Genomic DNA, 20,145 nt, shown 5'->3' with positions numbered 1-20,145 from the left:
ATAGAGTCTAACTTCTGTAGCCTATGAAGAGTGAAGTCATTAGAACAATGTTAACCCCTAGTGAGAACATGATTTAAACACACACACATGCTTACACTGGTTCATGCAGTTTTGCTTTCATTTGAGTAGGAGAACAAACAAGAAAACGATTCAAAACTCTCTTCAGGCTTTGTCATGAACGTCAGTGAGGCATTTTCTTGCCTCCTTTGTCCACTGCAAGGTGCACATCATGGTGAAGGGTATGCACTCAAGGGCTCACAAAGCTGCTCTTTGGTCATCCAAGTTCAGAGGTCAGCCACCGTGTCCCGTCTACCACCACCTCATAGGAAACACTAGAGACCAGTTAACAGAGGGAATGCTTCCACACCATGATCAACATGTCTTATCCAGAGAGGAAAACTGGGCCAGAATTAACTGTACAGGAAGCTGGAGAACATACAGGCAAATGCTTAGAATCTCACATCAAGGATCTATAATAGTAAACACTGTTAATCTTTCCCTCCTAACAGTAAATACCACTTCCCATAAACCAAAGGTACTGATTGGGGCTCAGACTGGATGAAATCAGGATCCCATTCTTATTAGGAAAAAAGATAAGCCAAAATATCACTCTTTCATAATCTAGGAGACAGTTATAATCCCATTGGGTTCTGTCTTTGTAAACCTGCCCCCTGATTTCCCACAGGCATGAGTATTCTGAACAGCTGTACCTAATTCTGTATTTGGTGACTGGAAACTTAAATGTTTCACTCAGTCAGGGAACATGGGTGTTAGAATATGATATGCCATGTTGCAGTTATGAGGAACTGCCAGGAGCCATTTAGGAGAGGCTAAAAGCAAGCTTATGATCTTCCAGAAAATTTTCACTGTGAAACAATGATGAAAGAGCCTTTGAGAAGCAAGGCCCAGTGGACAAATCTTAGGAAATTATTTCTGCAGCTGCTTTGTCTTTCCTGCCTTTATAAAATTAATATATAATACCTGGGCATTAGTCCACCCTATTGTGCAGATTTCTGCAGATTACTGTCTTTTAGTGATATTATATAGATAAATAGATGATTTCTTAATTCTTAATGATGATCATATAAGAATTCCTAAAATTGTACTAGTAACTATTAAGCCCTTTATAGGACTGCTATTAAAGCCCTCTTTGATATGGAAACTGCAATTAGAACTCTGCCAGTCTTCATGTGTTATGAGTTAATTGCTTCTGAGATAGAAAGTAGACATCTACAACATAGGGACACATTCCTAGAGTCTTTACAACAATTAACCAAAGGTCATAAAAGGGAACTAACAATTTATTGTAAGTGCAAGGACAGAGGATAAAATATTGACTTGGTTTATCTGTATAAAACATCAATACTATGCTAGTCACAAGAATTACGGTTTTTAACTTTCAATGGACCTGTGGGGCTAGAGACATAAAATACATGTCTAGCTAGATAATTACTCTTAATAGAAACACATGTGAACATCTCTCCTGTAAATTTCTTATTCACTTTATGATTTGATTTTATGTTTGAACCTTTAGTGAACTTTTGTTAAAAAAAAAAGGGGGGGGGCAAGAGGATGCTTAGAAAAACCACATGATCTATTCTCCTAGAAAAGATACAAAAACCTCAGAATGATTACATTACCTTAGCAGGAGAGGGCAAGATTAGAAGGGGGACAGAGAAGGGCAGCAGAGTGAAGTAACTTAAAAATTAATAAAGCAACTTACAAATTAAGAAAGCATGTAGTCTGATAGTTTTTCCTGTTGGCTTTCCTTTAGAAATAAAGATTAGAATCCTTTTTTTTTAAAGTGTCTCCCCTTTTTTCTCATCCTGGGAGCAACTTTCTCCTGCTGACAAGGAGTTAAACTCTCAGCCTTAGGGCCTGATGTGCAAATTTCTGCAGAGCAAAGGAATCTCTTTACTTAATCTCCCCAGTGTTATACACAAGTCAGTAGATCCAAAGGCCTGCAGCTTCTGACCTTAGAGTGAAGTCAAGACAGGTAAATGCTATTATTATTATTATTATTATTATTATTATTATTATTTAAAGCAACCCTGATCTCTCCTAAGGCTGAGTCTTGTCCCCACCAGTGCTCCCGTACCTACCACCTTCAAGGACCAGAGCTCTGGAGTTGGCCTCTGGCAAAGGGCTATTATCCAGAGAAGAGGGGAACCATATGTGACAAATGTATGGTCAGACTTTGCTTCCACATTCAGGAGTTTGGCCCAAAGCATGGCCAGCTCTGATCCCATTTGATTCAAGATGCTTATTAGATCTTGGTGGGGTGAGTAGTGACAGAGGCATAGTCCTGGAAAATTCATTCTTTATTCCTTACTAATTCCTCTAACATTGGATTTGTTTGTTGTTGTTTTTTCTTTTCTTCATTACAGTATTACAGCCTTTTTCCTCCTCCTAAGACAGTAGACAACTATATGTCTTATAAGGGATGCCTTTTTAAATGAGTGTCTCTTTTCTGATCTGGCATATATTAGTTGTCCTACAATCACTAGGCCTATACCAATTGAACCTAGCAAGTCCCATCTACTCCAAGAAGTGGCTGTAACTGAGGAAGACCCTTGAAGGTCTACTGTCTCTCTGGGCCAGATCTAAGATAGCCACTATAGAAAGTTGAGAGACTGGCCTGAGTAAAAGCAATGGACACACAACCTGGAGATATCCCACTGGAAGATGACTGTAGCAAACATGCACTCCCAGGTAAGCAAAGCCCTAGGTGTGCCACAGAGGTGCACGGAGTTGTTCAGCTCCCAAGGTAAGATTAATCTGAGGAGCCTTTCAGGACTTCTAGGTCTTGCTCTATCTAGCCTGCTAAGTAAGATTGACTTTGGGAGGTAGATGGGTCCATCAGGTCATACCTAGTCCCTGGGTTTGTCTATGGGGGAACTCCATGGGAACCCCACAGGCACAGGACATTGCTCCATTACAATAGATAGTACAGGTTTTTAAAATCAGATTTCATTAACCCTTCATGTGGGTATTCCCACCTGAGAGTGCTCACAATGCATTGACAGCTTTTATTTCTAATCTAGAGATCCATTAGGGAAGGATTGAAAGAAGTACCCTCATTGGGGGGCCAAGGTCAAGATGAGAGAGTATTCTCCCAAAAGATCTCTTTTTAGTAAGTCTGAGGTGGTACTATTCCATTTGAGTCATAAATCCATGCCAGCTATCATGATCACCATAGGGGTAGACAGAAGGCAGGCTAGGAACCCACCCATTTAGGCTCATAAGGGAATCTCCTTGAGAACCTTGCCCAGGACCAGATCTCCAGGACAGAATTGGGGGTGGCCCCATCTCTCTCCCTTTAGAGGCTTCCTTCCTAACCTCTGTATTGGTTAGAATCTGGCTGGATATTGTATGCTAGCTGGATAACCTCGAAGGGAAAGCCTCCAAGAGTCCGCCCCAGTGGTTGTGGGCTACTCTTTAGTCACCCCAAAGCTATTAGCAGTGGATTTCTTCAGGGAATTTGGAATTCCATTAAAAAGGATGTTTCTCATCTTCTGTGCTCCTACCATCCAGTAAAGGTATCCACCCACATTAGTACCAAATGGGTCTTAAGTCTCCCCAGTGAGTGTGTAAAAATCTATTGGCCAGCCTTCCCCTGGACATTTTCAGGCTCTGCGTGCCACAGTGGGGCAGGTGACAGCTATGGGACTAGTCATTTGACAGACTTCGAATCCTAAGCTATCTAAATTGAAAACCTCTGGCATTGCTCTCCCTACAGGCATTCTTTAAACTAGTTGAATGGAGTTTTCCCTTTCCAGGTGGCATTGAGTGGGGGGATTTTATAATTGCACCACTGTAGGGATTGAGACAGCCATAGATGACCATCAGCAGTGGCTGTAACTTTCTAGAGAAACAAGGCTGGATCTAATAAGTCCACTACAGCCTTGGAGTATGTGAGAAGTGTTTCCCTTTTCAGGGACAGATGGGAGGCACAGGGAGAGGAGAAGAGAATTCAAATTTAGGCTCACTCTTCCTCAAATCAATCCAAGAGGAGGCTGCAATATTTTTATTCTTTAATGTATTATTGATAGAAACACCACAAAAATGAACAACTCAGTTAAAAAAAAATCAAGCCAATGATAGAGCTAAACACTTCTCAAAAGATGAAATACAGTTTAAGAAAATGTTCAACACCCTTAGTCATCAGGAAAACTCAAAACTACTTTGAGATTCCATCTTATACCAGTCACAATGGCTAAGATCCAAAACCAAACCAAGCACCAAACACAGCCAACCAATCAACCAACCAGCCAACCACTGTGGGGAAAGGGAGGTCGGTACTCATTGCTGGTGGGAGTGCAAATTGGTCAGCCACATAGACATGGAGGTAAAGCTATTATATGATCCAGCTGGACCCGTAGCCTACTGCAGAAATGTTTGCTTATCCTTGCAGCTCTATTCATGATGCCAGGAGACAGATACAGCTTAGGTGTCCATCGGTTAATGAAAGGAAAATTATTCAGCTATTAAGAAAAATATGATGAAAATCCCAGGCAAGCAATCATTCTGAGCGAGGTAACCCTGACCCAGAAGGAGAAAGAGCACTTTTTTTTTTTTATCTCATTTGTGTAGGGTTCTCTACAAAAAACAACCAGAAAAACTTAGTGGGATGTGGACATGTTTGGTATTACTGACATTTTAACAACAGTAAATACTCGAACCTGTGAGCATGGGATATTTCCACCTTATTGTATAGATATATAAATGCAGAGACATGTTATAGCTGCCACTTACTAACACACATTAGCTACTCGACATACAAGATACTACAGGAACCCTTGGCCGGAGCCAGTTCAAAGGCAATATCAATTTGTTGTTGAGGTCCGGTTTCCTCAGTCCTTCACTCATTTGTTTTCAGTGAGTGATATAGGAGAGAGCCTATGCTAGTTATATGTACAGTTCTGCTATGGTGATACCCGACAGAAACAACGAAGGAGAAAGGGTTTATCCTGGATCATGGCTTCAAAATGTTTTGGTCTACGGAGACTAAGAAAGACTGGCTGCTTCTCATGGTGGAAGTGTGTGCAGAGGCTGCACATGTCACTATGTACTTGAAGAGAGGAGGAGGTAGGAGAGAGTAGGCTCTACTCTCAACCTTCCTAATGCCGTTACCCTGTAACACAGTTCCTCGTGTTCCGGTGACCCCCAACCATAAAGTGATTTTGCTATTTCATAACTGTAATTCTGCTACTGTTATGAATCATAATCTAAGTACCTGATATGCAGGACATCTGATATTTGACCCGTGTGAAAGGGTCATTTGACCCCCAAGGGGGTCGCAACTCGCAGGTTGAAAACCACTGCAGGAGAAAAGAGAGGCATTATCAGGGGCCAGGTAAAACTCTCAAAGGCCCACCCTTCCTCGTTGACTTCTGTCAAACAGACCCCACCGTTTAAAGGCTCCAGAGCCTCTCTGAATAGCCCCTACCACGTGAAGAGTCAGCATTCAAAATGTCAGAGGCTGTGCCCATGTTAGACACGCAGCAATGGTGTTGTTCAGTGTTAGTGTGCACTGGAGGTTTTGTGGGCATCCACTTGGGACATTAGCTGGAAACATTAGGAACTTGAACAGACATAGGAATCCAACTAGGTCAACACAGGTCGTGTTTCTCCAACTGTAAGGGAGGCCAGGCAAGTCATCTTACCTTTTAGGCACAGGCATGTTGGGAGGTCAGAAAGCACACCTCTTTCTCCTAATTTAAGGCTAATTTAATCGGTCCCCTAACTTTACTTGTGCAAGCCGATATTGCAAGCGACAGTGTTCATTCTATTCATTCTGTTCTGTGTGACTTTATGACTTGGTTGCTTGGTCCCATTTGAAAATGAGATGTTATTCTGTTACCATTCTTTTTTTTTTCCTTTAACCATGGCAAAGTGATTTCAAAGCAAACTTATTAAATACATTTTATCTTTTCCAACAGAATTATAGTTAATGTGGGGTGTGGCTGGATTTTATTATAATTATGATTTGGGCTAGGGTCTGCAAAGAAACAAGTGCCAGTGGACAGTAGAAAATCACTATGTTGCTTTTTATTACATAAATTCTGTACTTACGCTATTTGTGCCCCTTCTGCCCCTCTGCCCCCTCTAGTGCACCTACCCATCTTAAATTCATAAGTTCATTAATAATATTCCTTTAAACACACACACACACACACACACACACACACACACACACACACACACACTGCAACCCATAGAGTCTATTTATTGTTGCTTGTATGTGCATGTGCTTCGGAATTTGGGACTGGATAACCTGATGCTCCTGGAGAAAACTGGTTCTTCAGCTTGCCTGTAGCTCTTCATTGAGGGACCAGATTTATTAAAGGCTTATTAAAATTCCTTCCCTCCATCGACACTAGGGTAATGACTGCTGTCACTATTCAGGACTTGGTTAGGTTAACAGAATGCTGAGATCTCATTGACTCAGCTTCACCTGTCATGTCTAGAGGACACGGTCTCATGGCAGGAGTCCTGATTCTCTTGCTCTTACAGATGCCCCCTTCCCCATGGAAGTATTGCAGATGTATCAGTTGTGTCTGAGCACCCGAAGCTACTTGTTTTCTGCATTTGACCGGTTGTGGATTGCTGAGGACCGGCCTTGGCTTGGAGAGGGGGAGTCTGAGAGAAGAGGTGTTTGAGAATGGTGGAAAAAACGGCTTGAGGTGAAATTGTGGGTTTCAAGCTGATGGCCTATGTTCTACTTTAGGCAGCTTTCCAGATTTCTCTCTCTCCAGACAGTTCTCTCTCTCTCTCTTACAATTCTAAAAACTCTCTGGATAACTCATCTCTTACAAATCAAAATCCCAGGCTTTTATTTACATATCAACTCAGTCATTACCCCAGGTTCCCTTTTGGTTATCCCATGAACCAGCATCCCATGACCCTAGCCCCTAGAGAAAGCAAGCACACATGGCAAATGAATTCAGAGATCTGCCTGCCCTTGTAAGCATAGACAATAAGCTAGCTGGGTGGGATCCTGTTGTGGGATTACCATTTCCACCATGCCTGGGCTCAAAAGAGCTCTGTTCTAGGCTGACCTTTAACTCAGGAATCTGCCTGCCTTTGTATCTTTCTGAGAAGCTGGCTCATAGGGCAGCTGCCTCTGTTCTGTTAGGCCCATGAAGCCCCTTATATCATCTATATTGCATCCTTATATTTTGCATAGTTGAGAAATTATATTATTTTTGAACACATGTTTTCAGAGTTCTTTCCCACAGCCTTAAGAGCTGTCCTGAAGGCCTTAGTGTTTTCCATTTTTTTTTGCTAAGAACCTAGAGGCACCCTCACCTGTCTCTTGCTTATCATGGAGTCTTTAATCTTTTTTTTTTTTTTTTTTTTTTCGAGACAGGGTTTCTCTGTATAGCCCTGGCTGTCCTGGAACTCACTTTGTAGACCAGGCTGGCCTCGAACTCAGAAATCCGCCTGCCCCTGCCTCCCGAGTGCTGGGATTAAAGGCGTGTGCCACCACGCCCGGCTCGGGAGTCTTTAATCTTAACAGCAGAAGCATTCCCTGAAGGCGGAACATGAAAATATGCACATTATTATACAAACAAGCATTATGCCCTCAGCAACCATTGACACCTGTATAGGCCCATGCATGCTCTGATGGCTCTGTTCAGGGGTGGGAACCATGTCATGCTGTCCCTTGAATAGCCAACCTGGGCTGGGCAGTGGATTCCTATCATAGTCTCCATCTCTTTGCAAAAAGGAGCTTCTTTGATAAGGGATGTGAGCTTTACTTACCCGTGAGTATGCAGATGAGTATCTAGATGCACTTAGAAATTATATTGGTTTAAGAGAATTGTAGTACAGGTTCTTCTACTCTACTGTCTATAGTCTCTTCAGCCGTGGCTACTTAGCTAGGTCTATACCAAATTTACCAAGCTAGAATTCCTTCCTATTGAACGGGCCTTAAGTCTTCCTACTAGACAGCTGTTGATATAAAAGTGCCACACTTGAACTTGAGGGCTGTCTTGCCATGCTGGTCATCGTGGTTGCTCTACCCCTTTGGGAGCTTGCAGAACACTGTCAGATACTGTGAGACCCCAGCCCCAAGGAGGAGCTTCCAGGGCAGATCTACTTTTATCCAACAAGGCCTTGTGTTCACAGTGTGGTGTTTTCAGCAATAGGATTCTGTCTTCAAATCCTGTAAGGCAACCAAGGGCTTGGGCCCACTTGACCAAAAACTGCAAAGGATTCTCCATTGCATGATATTAGGATTTTTGGTAGATTGTCTGTATCTCTTGAGGAAAGCATTATCACTCACTGTGATATAACTCCACTAAAAATAGAAAAAAATCTAAATATGCATATATGATATGTATTTTTAAGTTAGTATATAAAATGTCTCCTGTAGCTTTAAAAATATTCTTTTTCTTTTTCCTATGACACATCAATAGCTCATTACTTTATTTTGTATATTAACATGTGGTCCAGGTTGAGCTGCTAAGTGCAAAAGACAATAGAGGAGAAAGGAACTTCAAGCTCGTGAAAGGGCTACAGGGTAACACATAGAGTAAGTTCTACTCCACCCTCCTCCCTACTTCAGATTGCATGAGCGTCCGCTACGTTCATGAGATAAATATTAGTGCCCAGACTGCACAACTCATGGAAAGACTGAGACCATTGAGCCATACTCTTAAAGGAGATGATGAAACTCTAACACTGCCCTGCCTTTCCCTCTGCTTCCTGCTCCCACTAACTTTCTACCATGGTGGCCCAAAACAACACTGCAAGCCTCCATAGGAGAGAATCTCCAAAACGAGAGAGAGAGAGAGAGAGAGAGAGAGAGAGAGAGAGAGAGAGAGAGAGACCAGAGAGAGAGAGAGACCAGAGAGAGAGAAACCAGAGAGAGAGAAACCAGAGAGAGAGAAACCAGAGAGAGAGAAACCAGAGAGAGAGAAACCAGGGAGAGAAACCAGAGAGAGAGAAACCAGAGAGAGAGAAACCAGAGAGAGAGAAACCAGAGAGAGAAACCAGAGAGAGAAACCAGAGAGAGAGAGAGAGAGAGAGAGAGAGAGAGAGAGAGAGAGAGAGAGAGAGACAGAGAGAGACAGAGACCTTTTCTCTTTTTAAGTTGATTGTTAGGGTGTTTCTTCCACTATCAGAACCCTGGCCAGTCCACTTTCAATATCCTAATCAATATATTCAAAATACTGTAGCGATAATTTCCAATTAAAGTGTATGTTTTCCATTCTGGAACTCTTACTGCCATTTCTTTCTCCTTTGAACCTCTATGGAACTTAAGTTCTGTCTTGAGTTCTCTATTTTCTGCTCTACTACACCTTTAATGGGCCACCAAAAAATAATAAAGCCTTAAATCAGAAAGAGATTTTTGAAAATATTCTTAATGTTATTTATCTTTCCTTTTGCCTCCTTTTCTCAGTTAAGTTTCTTGCCTCACCCTCTCATAGCAACTATGTCCCACCATCCCGCTCTCTGGGGCTCCTCCCCTCCTCTCTCCATGGCTGTTTTCCGTTTTCCTGGCTCTTGTAATTACTTCAGCTTATATATCCACACCTTTAAAAGACCAATACAAGGAGAAACGCAGGGCTGCAGAATTAGAGGGTGACAATATGATCTCGCAGAAAATGTTTTGAAAGTCTGTGCTTGACCAACGAGTGTTTTAGGGGGTGTCGTGTATGCAGCTATGAAAAACGATCAGCCATGTTAGCAACATTTTATTGTTCTCAATTCTGGGGACAGTACGCCGAAGTATCCTGGAAGATGCGTGGCTGCCGTCAGTAACCTGAATATTTTCGGATATCTTTTCCTCAGTGATGTGTAAATTTTTTTTAAAAGACATGATAAATGATACAAAGAAAATCCTTACCAGCTCTTCCTAGCCTGAAGAGTAAACCTGCAGGCATCCACCTTCCTTTTTACAGTTAGCAGGATGGTTGGTACCTGAATCTATGCATCTATCTCGTTCTCCAGCCCTTTCTGCTCTGGTTTCCCTAGCGACAACCCTGCAGGTTCAGGGCCCAGAGCTTCCGTTACTGGACACAACGCCCGCCCCGCCCAGCCTGTTGCTCCGCAGCAAAGCTCCAAGACCACCAAGGGAGCCATGTTCCTCCTTCTTTTGCTCTTTTTGCATCTTAAAGGGCTGCAGGCAGGCCAGAGTGAGTACAGAGATCAAAGCTGCTACAGGCTTCTAGCTTCTGGCTTTTGAGGGGCAGAGGCGAAGTCTGCAGCCCCCTGCTCACTGAATTAGCTTTGCTTTCCTTTTGCTCCCTTTTGGCTGCAAAGCATTCCCGGAGTGGGAATGCTTTCTTATCTGTAACTTAGATAACAACGAATGGTATCCGGGCTCCCAATTCTGTTACCATGTATGTAAATGGTAGTCTTGACTCAATTCATCACTACAAAGAAACTGACTTTTTTGTTTGTTTTGGTTTTTGTTTTTTTGTTTTGCTTTGTTTTCCGTTTAAATTCCTGGCTTGGCAACTGCTGCCCTCTAGAGTCTTTCTCGACTAATTTCTTTTAAAATTTTTAATTATTATTTTTTTTCATATTCTTTCCCCTCCCTCAGATCCTCAATACCGCCCTACCCACTCAACTTCTTCTTTTTTTAAATTGAAGTCTTGCTCTTGTTTGCATTGCTTATAATTTCACATATTGTAGAACTACAGAAAAATGACTTTAAAAACAGTGAATAAATACTATTCTTTTTTTTAATTAGATATTTTCTTCATTTACATTTTAAATGCTATCTCAAAGGTCCCCCAGACTCTCCCCCCTACCCCACTCCCCTACCCACCCACTCTCACTTCTTGGCCCTGTCGTTCCCCCATATTGAGGCTTATAAAGCTTGCAAGATCAAGGGGAATCTCTTCCCAATGATGGCTGACTAGGCCATCTTTTGATACATATGCAGCTAGAGGGGTACTGGTTAGTTCATATTGTTGTTCCACCTATAGGGTTCCAGACCACTTTAGCTCCTTGGGTACTTTCTCTAGCTCCTCCATTAGGGGCCCTGTGTTTCATCCAATAGCTGACTGTGAGCATCCACTTCTGTGTTTGCCAGGCCCTGGCATAGCCTCACAAGAGACAGCTATATCAGGGTCCTTTCAGCAAAACCTTGCTGGTGTATGCAATGGTGTCAGCATTTAGAGGCTGATTATGGGATGGATCCCCGGGTATGGAAGTCTCTAGATGGTCCATCCTTTCATCTCAGCTCCAAACTTTGTCTTTGTCCATGGGTGATTTGTTCCCAATTCTAAGAAGGGGCAAAGTGTCCACACTTTGGTCTTCATTCTTCTTGAATTTCATGTGTTTTGCAAATTGTATCTTGTATCTTGGGTATTCTAAGTTTCTGGGCTAATATCCACTTATCAGTGAGTACATATCATGTGAATTCTTTTGTGATTGGGTTACCTCACTCAGGATGATGCCCTCCAGGTCCATCCATTTGCCTAGGAATTTCATAAATTCATTCTTTTTAATAGCTGAGTAGTACTCCATCGTGTAAATGTACCGCATTTTCTGTACCCATTCCTCTGTTGAGGGGTATCTGGGTTCTTTCCAGCTTCTAGCTATTATAAATAAGCTGCTTCCATTTTGTGGAATAGTTTGTGAAGAACTAGAATTAGATTTTCTTTGAAGGTCTGATAGAACTCTGCACTAAACCCATGTGGTCTGGGCTTGTTTTGGTTGGGAGACTATTAATGATTGCTTCTGTTTCTTTAGGGGATATAGGACTGTTTAGATCATTAACCTGATCTTGATTTAACTTTGGTACCTGGTATCTGTCTAGAAATTTGTCCATTTCATCCAGGTTCTCCAGTTTTGTTGAGTATAACTTTTTGTAAAAGGATCTGATTGTGTTTTGGATTTCTTCAGGATCTGTTGTTATGTCTCCCTTTTCATTTCTGATTTTGTTAATTAGGATGCTGTCCCTGTGCCCTCTAGTGAGTGTGGCTAAGGGTTTATCTATCTTGTTGATTTTCTCAAAGAACCAGCTCCTCTATTGGTTGATTCTTTGAATAGTTCTTCTTGTTTCCACTTGGTTGAATTGCCCCTGAGTTTGATTATTTCCTACCATCTACTCCTCTTGGGTGAATTTGCTTCCTTTTGTTCTAGAGCATTTAGGTGTGTTGTCAAGCTGCTAGTGTGTGCTCTCTCTAGTTTCTTTTTGGAGGTACTCAGAGCTATGAGTTTTCTTCTTAGAAATGCTTTCATTGTGTCCCATAAGTTTGGGTATGTTGTGGCTTCATTTTCATTAAACTCTAAAAAGTCTTTAATTTCTTTCTTTATTCCTTCCTTGACCAAGGTATCATTGAGTAGAGTGTTGTTTAGTTTCCACGTGAATGTTGGCTTTCTATTATTTATTTTGTTATTGAAGATCAGCCTTAGTCCATGGTGATCTGATAGGATGCATGGGACAATTTCAATATTTTTGTATCTGTTGAGGCTTGTTTTGTGACCAATTATATGGTCAATTTTGGAGGAGGTACCATGAGGTGCTGTGAAGAAGGTATATCCCTTTGTTTTAGGATAAAATGTTCTGTAGAGATATGTTAAATTCATTTGTTTCATAACTTCTGTTAGTTTCACTGTTTCCCTGTTTAGTTTCTGTTTCCATGATCTGTCCATTGATGAAAGTGGTGTGTTGAAGTCTCTCACTATTATTGTGTGAGGTGCAATGTGTGCTTTGAGCTTTACTAAAATTTCTTTAATGAATGTGGCTGCCCTTGCATTTGGAGCATAGATATTCAGAATTGATAGTTCCTCTTGGAAGATTTTCCCTTTGATGAGTATGAAGTGCCCCTCCTTGTCTTTTTTTGATAACTTTGGGTTGGAAGTCGATTTTATTTGATATTAGAATGGCTACTCCAATTTGTTTCTTCAGACCATTTGCTTGGAAAATTGTTTTCCAGCCTTTCACTCTCCTCAGAGTAGTAGACAGGTAGCATCTGTCTTTTTCCCTGAGATGGGTTTCCTGTAAGCAGCAAAATGTTGGATCTTGTTTGTGTATCCAGTCTGTTAGTGTATGTCTTTTTATTGGAGAATTGAGTCCAATGATATTAAGAGATAGTAAGGAAAAGTAATTGTTGCTTTCTATTATTTTTGTTTTTAGAGTTGGCATTCTGTTCTTGTGGCTGTCTTATTTTAGGTTTGTTGAAGGATTACTTTCTTGCTTTTTCTAGGACATGGTTTCTGTCCTTGTTTTTTTTTTTTTTTTCTGTTATTATCCTTTGAAGGGCTGGATTCGTGGAAAGATATGTGTGAATTTGGTTTTGTCATGGAATACTTTGGTTTCTCCATCTATGGTAATTGAAAGTTTGGCTGGGTATAGTAGCCTGGGCTGGCATTTGTGTTCTCTTAGTGTCTGTATAACATCTGTCCAGGATCTTCTGGCTTTCATAGTCCCTGGTGAAAAATCTTGTGTAATTCTAATAGGCCTGCCTTTATATGTTACTTGACCTTTTTCCCTTACTGCTTTTAATATTCTATCTTTATTTAGTGCATTTGTTGTTCCGATTATTATGTGTTGGGAGGAATTTCTTTTCTGGTCCAGTCTATTTGGAGTTCTGTAGGCTTCTTGTATGTTCCTGGGCATCTCTTTCTTTAGGTTTGGGAAGTTCTCTTCTATAATTTTGTTGAAGATACTTGCTGGCCCTTTAAGTTGAAAATCTTTATTCTCATCTACTCCTATTATGATAGGTTTGGTCTTCTCATTGTGTCCTGGATTTCCTGGATGTTTTGAGTTAGGATCTTTTTGCATTTTTGCATTTTCTTTGATTTTTGTGCCCATGTTCTCTATGGAATCTTCTGCACCTGAAATTCTCTCTTCCATGTCTTGCATTCTGTTGTTGATGCTCGAATCTATGTTTCCAGATTTCTTTCCTAGGGTTTCTATCTCCAGCGTTGTCTCATTTTGGGTTTTCTTTATTGTTTCTACTTCCCTTTTTAGGTCTTGTATGGTTTTGTGCAATTCCATCATCTGTTTGGTTGTGTTTTCCTGTTTTTCTTTAAGGACTTGTACCTCTTTAGCAGTGTTCTCCAGTATTTCTTTAAGTGAGTTATTAAAGTCCTTCTTGATGTCCTGTACCATCATCATGAGATATGCTTTTAAATCTGGGTCTAGCTTTTCGGGTGTGTTGGGGTATCCAGGACTGGCTGAGGTGGGAGTGCTGGGTTCTGATGATGGTGAGTGGTCTTGGTTTCTGTTAGTAAGATTCTTACATTTGCCTTTAGCCATCTGGTAATCGCTGGAGTTAGTTGTTATAGTTGTCTCTGGTTAGAGCTTGTTCCTCCCATGATTCTGTTAGCATCTATCAGCAGACCTGGGAGACTAGTTCTCTCCTGAGTTTCAGTGGTCAGAGTACTCTCTGTAGGCAAGCTCTCCTCTTGCAGGGAAGGTACACAGATATCTGGCTTTCGGACCTGCCTCCTGGCAGAAAATGAAGGCCCGAAACAGGGCCTGTTCCAGAAGCTGTGTAGCTTCTGTAGTCGGCACTCTCACCTACACAGACTAGTCTCTGAGAGATCCCGGACCAGAGATGGCTCCCTCAGGTTCTCTGGCAAAGCCCTCCTGGGCAGGGTGGACACTTCTCCTCTGGCAGGGAAGGTACCTGGATGTCTGGAGCCCGAAATGGGGTCTGCCCCAGAAGCTGTGTGGCTTCTGACTGTCCCAGAAGCTGTTAGCTTCTGTAGTCCACACTCTCATCTGTGCAGACTAGTCTCTGAGGAATCCGGGAACCAAGATGGCTCTCCCAGGTGCTCCCCCCACTCAACTTCATAGTCTTTCTCTTGCCTTAAACAAAAACCTCAAAACCAAAGCAAAACAAAGCAAAATAAAAGGAAAAAAAACTTAATAAGATAAAAAGTACCAAAGTAAAACAAAGAAAGCACACAGAAAAAAAAAATGAAGTTCCTTTACTGGCCAACTTCTCCTGGGCTGGGGGCTTCCCGGAATGTGCCTGATATACCTAGGGTTGTCAGCCCATTGGAGAAAACGGACTTCCCCTTCCTTAATAATCATCATTCTTTCAGCATGAGTCTATATGTTCCTAAGCCTTTTACAACCCTGGCGTTTGGTATTTGAGTAGTTTAGCTGTGTAGCTGAGAGGAGGAAGAAAAGAGAGAAGAGGGAAGGAGAGGAGGGTGAATTAGCAACAATTTAATAGACAGTGGAAAGGGTAAAAAGAAAAGATGTATAAACCACTCAAAACTACTACTAATATAGAGAAAGAGATGCACAATTAGACACAAAAAATAAGATATCAAAGCAGTATCACTTATTTTTACTTTTAGATCCTCAGAAAACCACCCTGCAGACAACTGTTCCTGAAAAGATCTCATCACCGGATGTGGAAACAGATGCAGAAGACCATGTAAGGGCAACACCATCTTCATAGGCTCGATCCTGTGAGGTTGTGCACATCATGACCCAAGCTGCTTAGATAAAGGGAGTGGGTAGAGCCCAGAGAAACTCTGCTGCAGCAGAGCATTGTGAGATAAGAACTTCAGGGATGGGCACTCCACAGGTGACAAAAAGGTGGCAAGCAGCAGGCATGGCCTCCCCAGACTACAATGAGGATGAGGCTGTGATAAGAGGGAACTGATTCTGAGGGTGAGGTGAAGCTTGCTGTCTGATACGGGAATGGTGACTGGGAGCCTCTGGTTAAGCCAGATGATATCAGTTTATTAATACCAGGCAAGCTTCTGCTGGCCAAGCTGCTAAGCCTAACTCTCAGTTTAGAATCTTGAAGACTCAGGAATCCACGTGGGATGAAAAGCCAAAAACCCATGTGTGTGTGTGTGTGTGTGTGTGTGTGTGTGTGTATTATATGTTATATATTATATGTTACATATGTATTAATTTTGTCATTCCTTTAAAACATACAGTGGATCAAACACATGAGCTAGCACATGACTGACATTTAAAAAATATTCTTGTTACAGATGGCTTATCTTATTACAATAAATGAAACCCCCCATTTCATCCATCTTAAAAAACAGTAAGTACTTATTTTGTTATTCCAAATGTCAAGATTTTGACTTTTACAAGAGTTACGCTTATGATCATTTCATTTCAAATATATTAATGGCTACTGAATGGTGTCCATTAGACAAGGTCCTAGTCCTTGATAAAAGATGATAAAACAAGGTCTGAAGATCATTTATAGAACAGGAAGACATATTCCAATGTACCAGTTCTAAGAAGCAGAGTTTTATTAAAATTTGGTAAGGAATGCCCGAGTAGTGTTCTTTGCAATTCAGGAAGGCCTTTTGGAATAGAGATAGGTTGCAGCTTGATAAAGGGCAGAGATCAAAGATTTTGGAAAAGAAAGTAGAAGATAAATTCCAGAAGAATCCTGAGGACAATGTAAAAGATGCGGTGCACACACTGTGCTCCCCCGGTCAGGTGATCAGTATGAGGATTGATGAGGGGAAACCGTAAGTTACAGCACAAGAAAGACAGACTCCACGGGCCTCCAGATGGACTCAGTAGAACAACTAGGAAACAGTGAGGGACCTCAGATCCTCTAAGTCTTTGCTCAAGGAAATGGAGAGGCTATATTGTGTATCCAAGTGATGACTATGAACCAGGAAGATATTTAAAGGAGGAATGAATACTTATGGTATTTTCCAGTGGAGAGGTGTCTATAAGAATTTGAATCTCTGAAGATGTTCAACAGGTCCGTAGACTCCATAGTAAACAGTAGTTGTGCTATTGATTGGATCACATATACAGAAAGTGCTATGAACCTGGGAAAAGAACAAATACTTTGGCGTTTGGTGGGGAAGTGTGTAGCTAACCTGGAAGATGAAGCTGGAGGAGCAGGGAGGCAGGACAAGAGGTAGAGGAGAAGGTGTAATAAGTCAGAGATGGGGATGTGTGAGTGGTCATTGTTTCAGGCAGGTGTGGATAATCACTACAGATTCTGAGCCGTAATGTGCTTTTCGAATTTAAAAAGCTGATGCTTTTAGACATTTCCCACAGAACCTTAAAGGTGGTTAAGAACCAAGAAAGTGTGGGGCTGGAGCTGTTCTTCCAGAGGTCCCGAATTCAATTCCCAGCAACCACATGGTGGCTCACAACCATCTTTAATGAGATGTGATGCCCTCTTCTGGTGTGTCTGAAGACAGAAACAGTGTAGTCATAAGCAATATATATATATATATTTATATATATTTATCTCCAAGAAAACGGGAGAGATATGTGTGTGTAGATGACAGTTATGATAAACAAATAAGCTATGAACACTTAAAATAGGACAGAGCAGTGTTGGAGCTTGACATCAAACGAGAATGCCTTCAGTCGGTAGTCACTTAAACACAGCTTTTCTAATAATCGCACAAGGGTACAGAAATCACAGAGAAATGGCTCAGAGCTCAGTTATGCACAGGATGGAATCTGGGGCACAGGTGTAAGGGCTTTATCTCACATAATAAAACAATAACACCGATTAAGGAGAGAAGTAAGGCAGATTCAGAGGATGTGAGAGTGACTGGGAAGGTTTGTGCCACGGCTGGTAGGAATGGTGGCAAGCTTTTAAACATTTACTGGGGTGGGAGACTACTAGAGAAATTTCTGACCATTGTTATTAAGAACTTGGAGAAGATTTTGACGGTACCTGCCTGTAGGCCCAGTATTCAGTTGTGTCTACATAGTTGTGTCAAGAAGGAAGAGGTGGAAGTGGGGAGGGGGAAGAGGAGGAAGAGGATAAAGAGAAGGAAGAACTGGAGGAGGAAGAGGGGAAGGAGGAGGAGGAGGAGAAAGAGGAGGGAGAACTGGAGGAGGAGGAGGGAGAGGAAGAAGGGGGACTGAAGAAGGAGGAAGAAGAGGACAGAGGAGAACTGGAGGAGGAGGGGGGAAAGGAGGAGGAGGAAGAGGGGGGGAAGCAAAGAAGGAGGAAGAAGAGGAGGACAGAGAACTGGAGGAAGAAGAGGAAGATGGAGAACAGGAGGAGGAGGGGGGAAAGGAGGAGGAGAAAGAGGAGGGGGAAGCGAAGAAGGAGGAAGAAGAGGAGGACAGAGAACTGGAGGAAGAAGAGGAAGATGGAGAACAGGAGGAGGAGGGGGGAAAGGAGGAGGAGAAGGAAGAGGAGGAGAAGAAGGAAGAGGAGAAAGAGGAGAAGGGAGAGGAGGAAGTAGAGGAGGGGGAGGGGATGGATGTAGGAGCAACATGACTGGAATTTACTGAGCTGATGGAACATAAATTTGTAGTGAGATCAAGAGAACTGTTTAATATCAGTGTGAATCCCACATTCTAATTTAGAGATTCAAATATAGCATCTGAATTTAATGAATGGCAAAGACAAAGATTTGAAAGGCCCTGGACATCTGAGCCTGTATTACTTTTCAGTTGAGTTAGCTACTGTTATGAGTGGCCCATTAGTGTGCATTTTAGTGTCTTCTCTATTCAAAGGCTAATATCAGTGACAGGAAGATATTTAGACAATGGAATATAGAGGCTGAGAGTTGCATTAAATTTGTATATGTCAATTTGTATATGAAGACTTATCTTTTACATTTACTCCATTGGAAGATGTTCTTGGGATTTTTTTATTCTTTGCATAGATCATTTATAACTCCAACTGCAGTTGTTTATACTTACGACAGAAATGATGTTCAACATTCTCAACCTTTGTCAGCTCTGGTAAGCCGTAAGGTTTTCTTCTGTACAGATTTGTTATTTGGGCTTTCTCTTAAAAACAAACAACCTCTAATGACTTTAGTATTATCTAGTACATTGAAATTGATGCTGATACAATGTACAACCTACTCTGATGCTATTTCCTGCTTAATATAAAATGATTGGATAATTGGGCTATCATGCAAAAGTATTGAGGTAGGGAAATAATAAATGTGTACGACATGTCTTGGGTGTGTGTTTAAGGATGACTTAACCATCAGCTTTCATTTGTACACTTTTTCCCCCAGGAAAATTGCAATTACAATGGATATGTTGCAGGTTTCCCAAACTCTATCGTGACCCTCACCGTTTGCACAGGACTCAGGTAATGTATTATTTAAAGATATTTTCCTAGATAGGTTTCTATTGCCGTGAGACAGCCCATGGCAAAAAGCGACCTGGGAGGGCAGAGTATGTTTCGTCTCGTACTTCTTGGCTAGCATACTTCCACCTCGAATGGAAGTCAGGACAGGCGCTTGGAAGCAGGCACTGAAAACATGGTTGTGGAGGAATGTTGCTTACGTATTGTCCAGGACTTGATCAGTTTGCTCTCTTACACCACTCTGGGTCATCTGTCCCAGAGGTGTGACATCACCCACGGTGGCCTGGGCCCTTCACATCAATCATTAATCAAGAAAATACAAACTTGCCTATAGGCCATCTGATGGAGCCACTTTCTCCACTGAAGTTTCCCTTCCCGAAAACTCTAGCTTCTGTTGAACTGACAATAAAGCAACCGGGACAGAGACTAAAGCTGCCAGCACTATATCTTGCTGTCTTACGAGTTAGTCCTCTGTATGCCCATTCTCATTCTGTATTGAGCTTTATTTTTCAGTCCTCTGAGAAATGAACCCAAATTGCCAATTTGTGAGTCTGTTCTGTTCCTGGGGAGAGGCCATGTATGGATCCTCACAGGAGCTAGTGGTTGAGGCTGCGGGATGTCTTGAGTGTGGGGAGTGGTAATCAATACTTTCAAACTTCTCTAGTTCCCACCCAGTGTTGACTTTGATTTACTAGAATAAATGGGAATGCTTGAGGATAATAGCGACTTCTGTTTATTGGCCACTTTTAAGCATGTGTTTCCTTCAGTTCACCCACACTAATAATTTATGACCAAGGTATCAGGGGGAAAAAAGTCAAATAGATAAGGGGCCTGTCTTAGTCAGGGTCTCTCTCTCTTGCTGTGATGTAACACCATGACCAAAACACCTTGGGGAGGAAAGGCTTTATCCCATCACACTGGGAAGTCAAGAACTCAGAGGCAGTAACTGATGCAGAGACCAGGAAGGAGGACTGCTCCTCATGGGTTGCTCAGTTCAGTTGGCGGTCATCTATGATCCAGGACCACACCCAGGGATGGCACTGCTTGAAAAGGGCTGGACCCTCCCATATCAGTAATCAGTCAAGAGAGCACCCCACAGGCTTGCCTACATATGGGACAATCTATCTGTTGGAGGCATCCTCTCAATTAAGAC

General features: G+C 41.9%; 1 protein-coding gene across 6 annotated transcripts in view; it reads left to right on the top strand.

Moving 5' to 3' along the window:
• The first annotated feature begins 9,715 nt into the window (after positions 1-9,715).
• Adam5 (a disintegrin and metallopeptidase domain 5) overlaps positions 9,716-20,145 on the top strand; it is a 97,277-nt gene continuing 86,847 nt past the window's right edge. For 4 of the 6 annotated variants that reach the window (NM_001272059.1, NM_001272058.1, NM_001272057.1 and 1 more), the window contains exons 1-5: positions 9,716-10,145; positions 15,283-15,362; positions 15,934-15,989; positions 18,556-18,634; positions 18,919-18,995. In NM_001272059.1, coding sequence (NP_001258988.1) covers positions 10,091-10,145; positions 15,283-15,362; positions 15,934-15,989; positions 18,556-18,634; positions 18,919-18,995 — 347 coding nt within the window. In that variant the 5' untranslated portion in view covers positions 9,716-10,090. The remainder of the gene's footprint in view (positions 10,146-15,282; positions 15,363-15,933; positions 15,990-18,555; positions 18,635-18,918; positions 18,996-20,145) is intronic. The other 2 variants (XM_011242115.1, XM_006508985.1) reach the window with 1 other exon arrangement.

This window comes from Mus musculus, chromosome 8 (assembly GCF_000001635.26).
Source record: "Mus musculus strain C57BL/6J chromosome 8, GRCm38.p6 C57BL/6J".
Lineage (NCBI taxonomy): Eukaryota > Metazoa > Chordata > Mammalia > Rodentia > Muridae > Mus > Mus musculus.
This window is presented reverse-complemented; position numbering and strand designations above follow the sequence as displayed.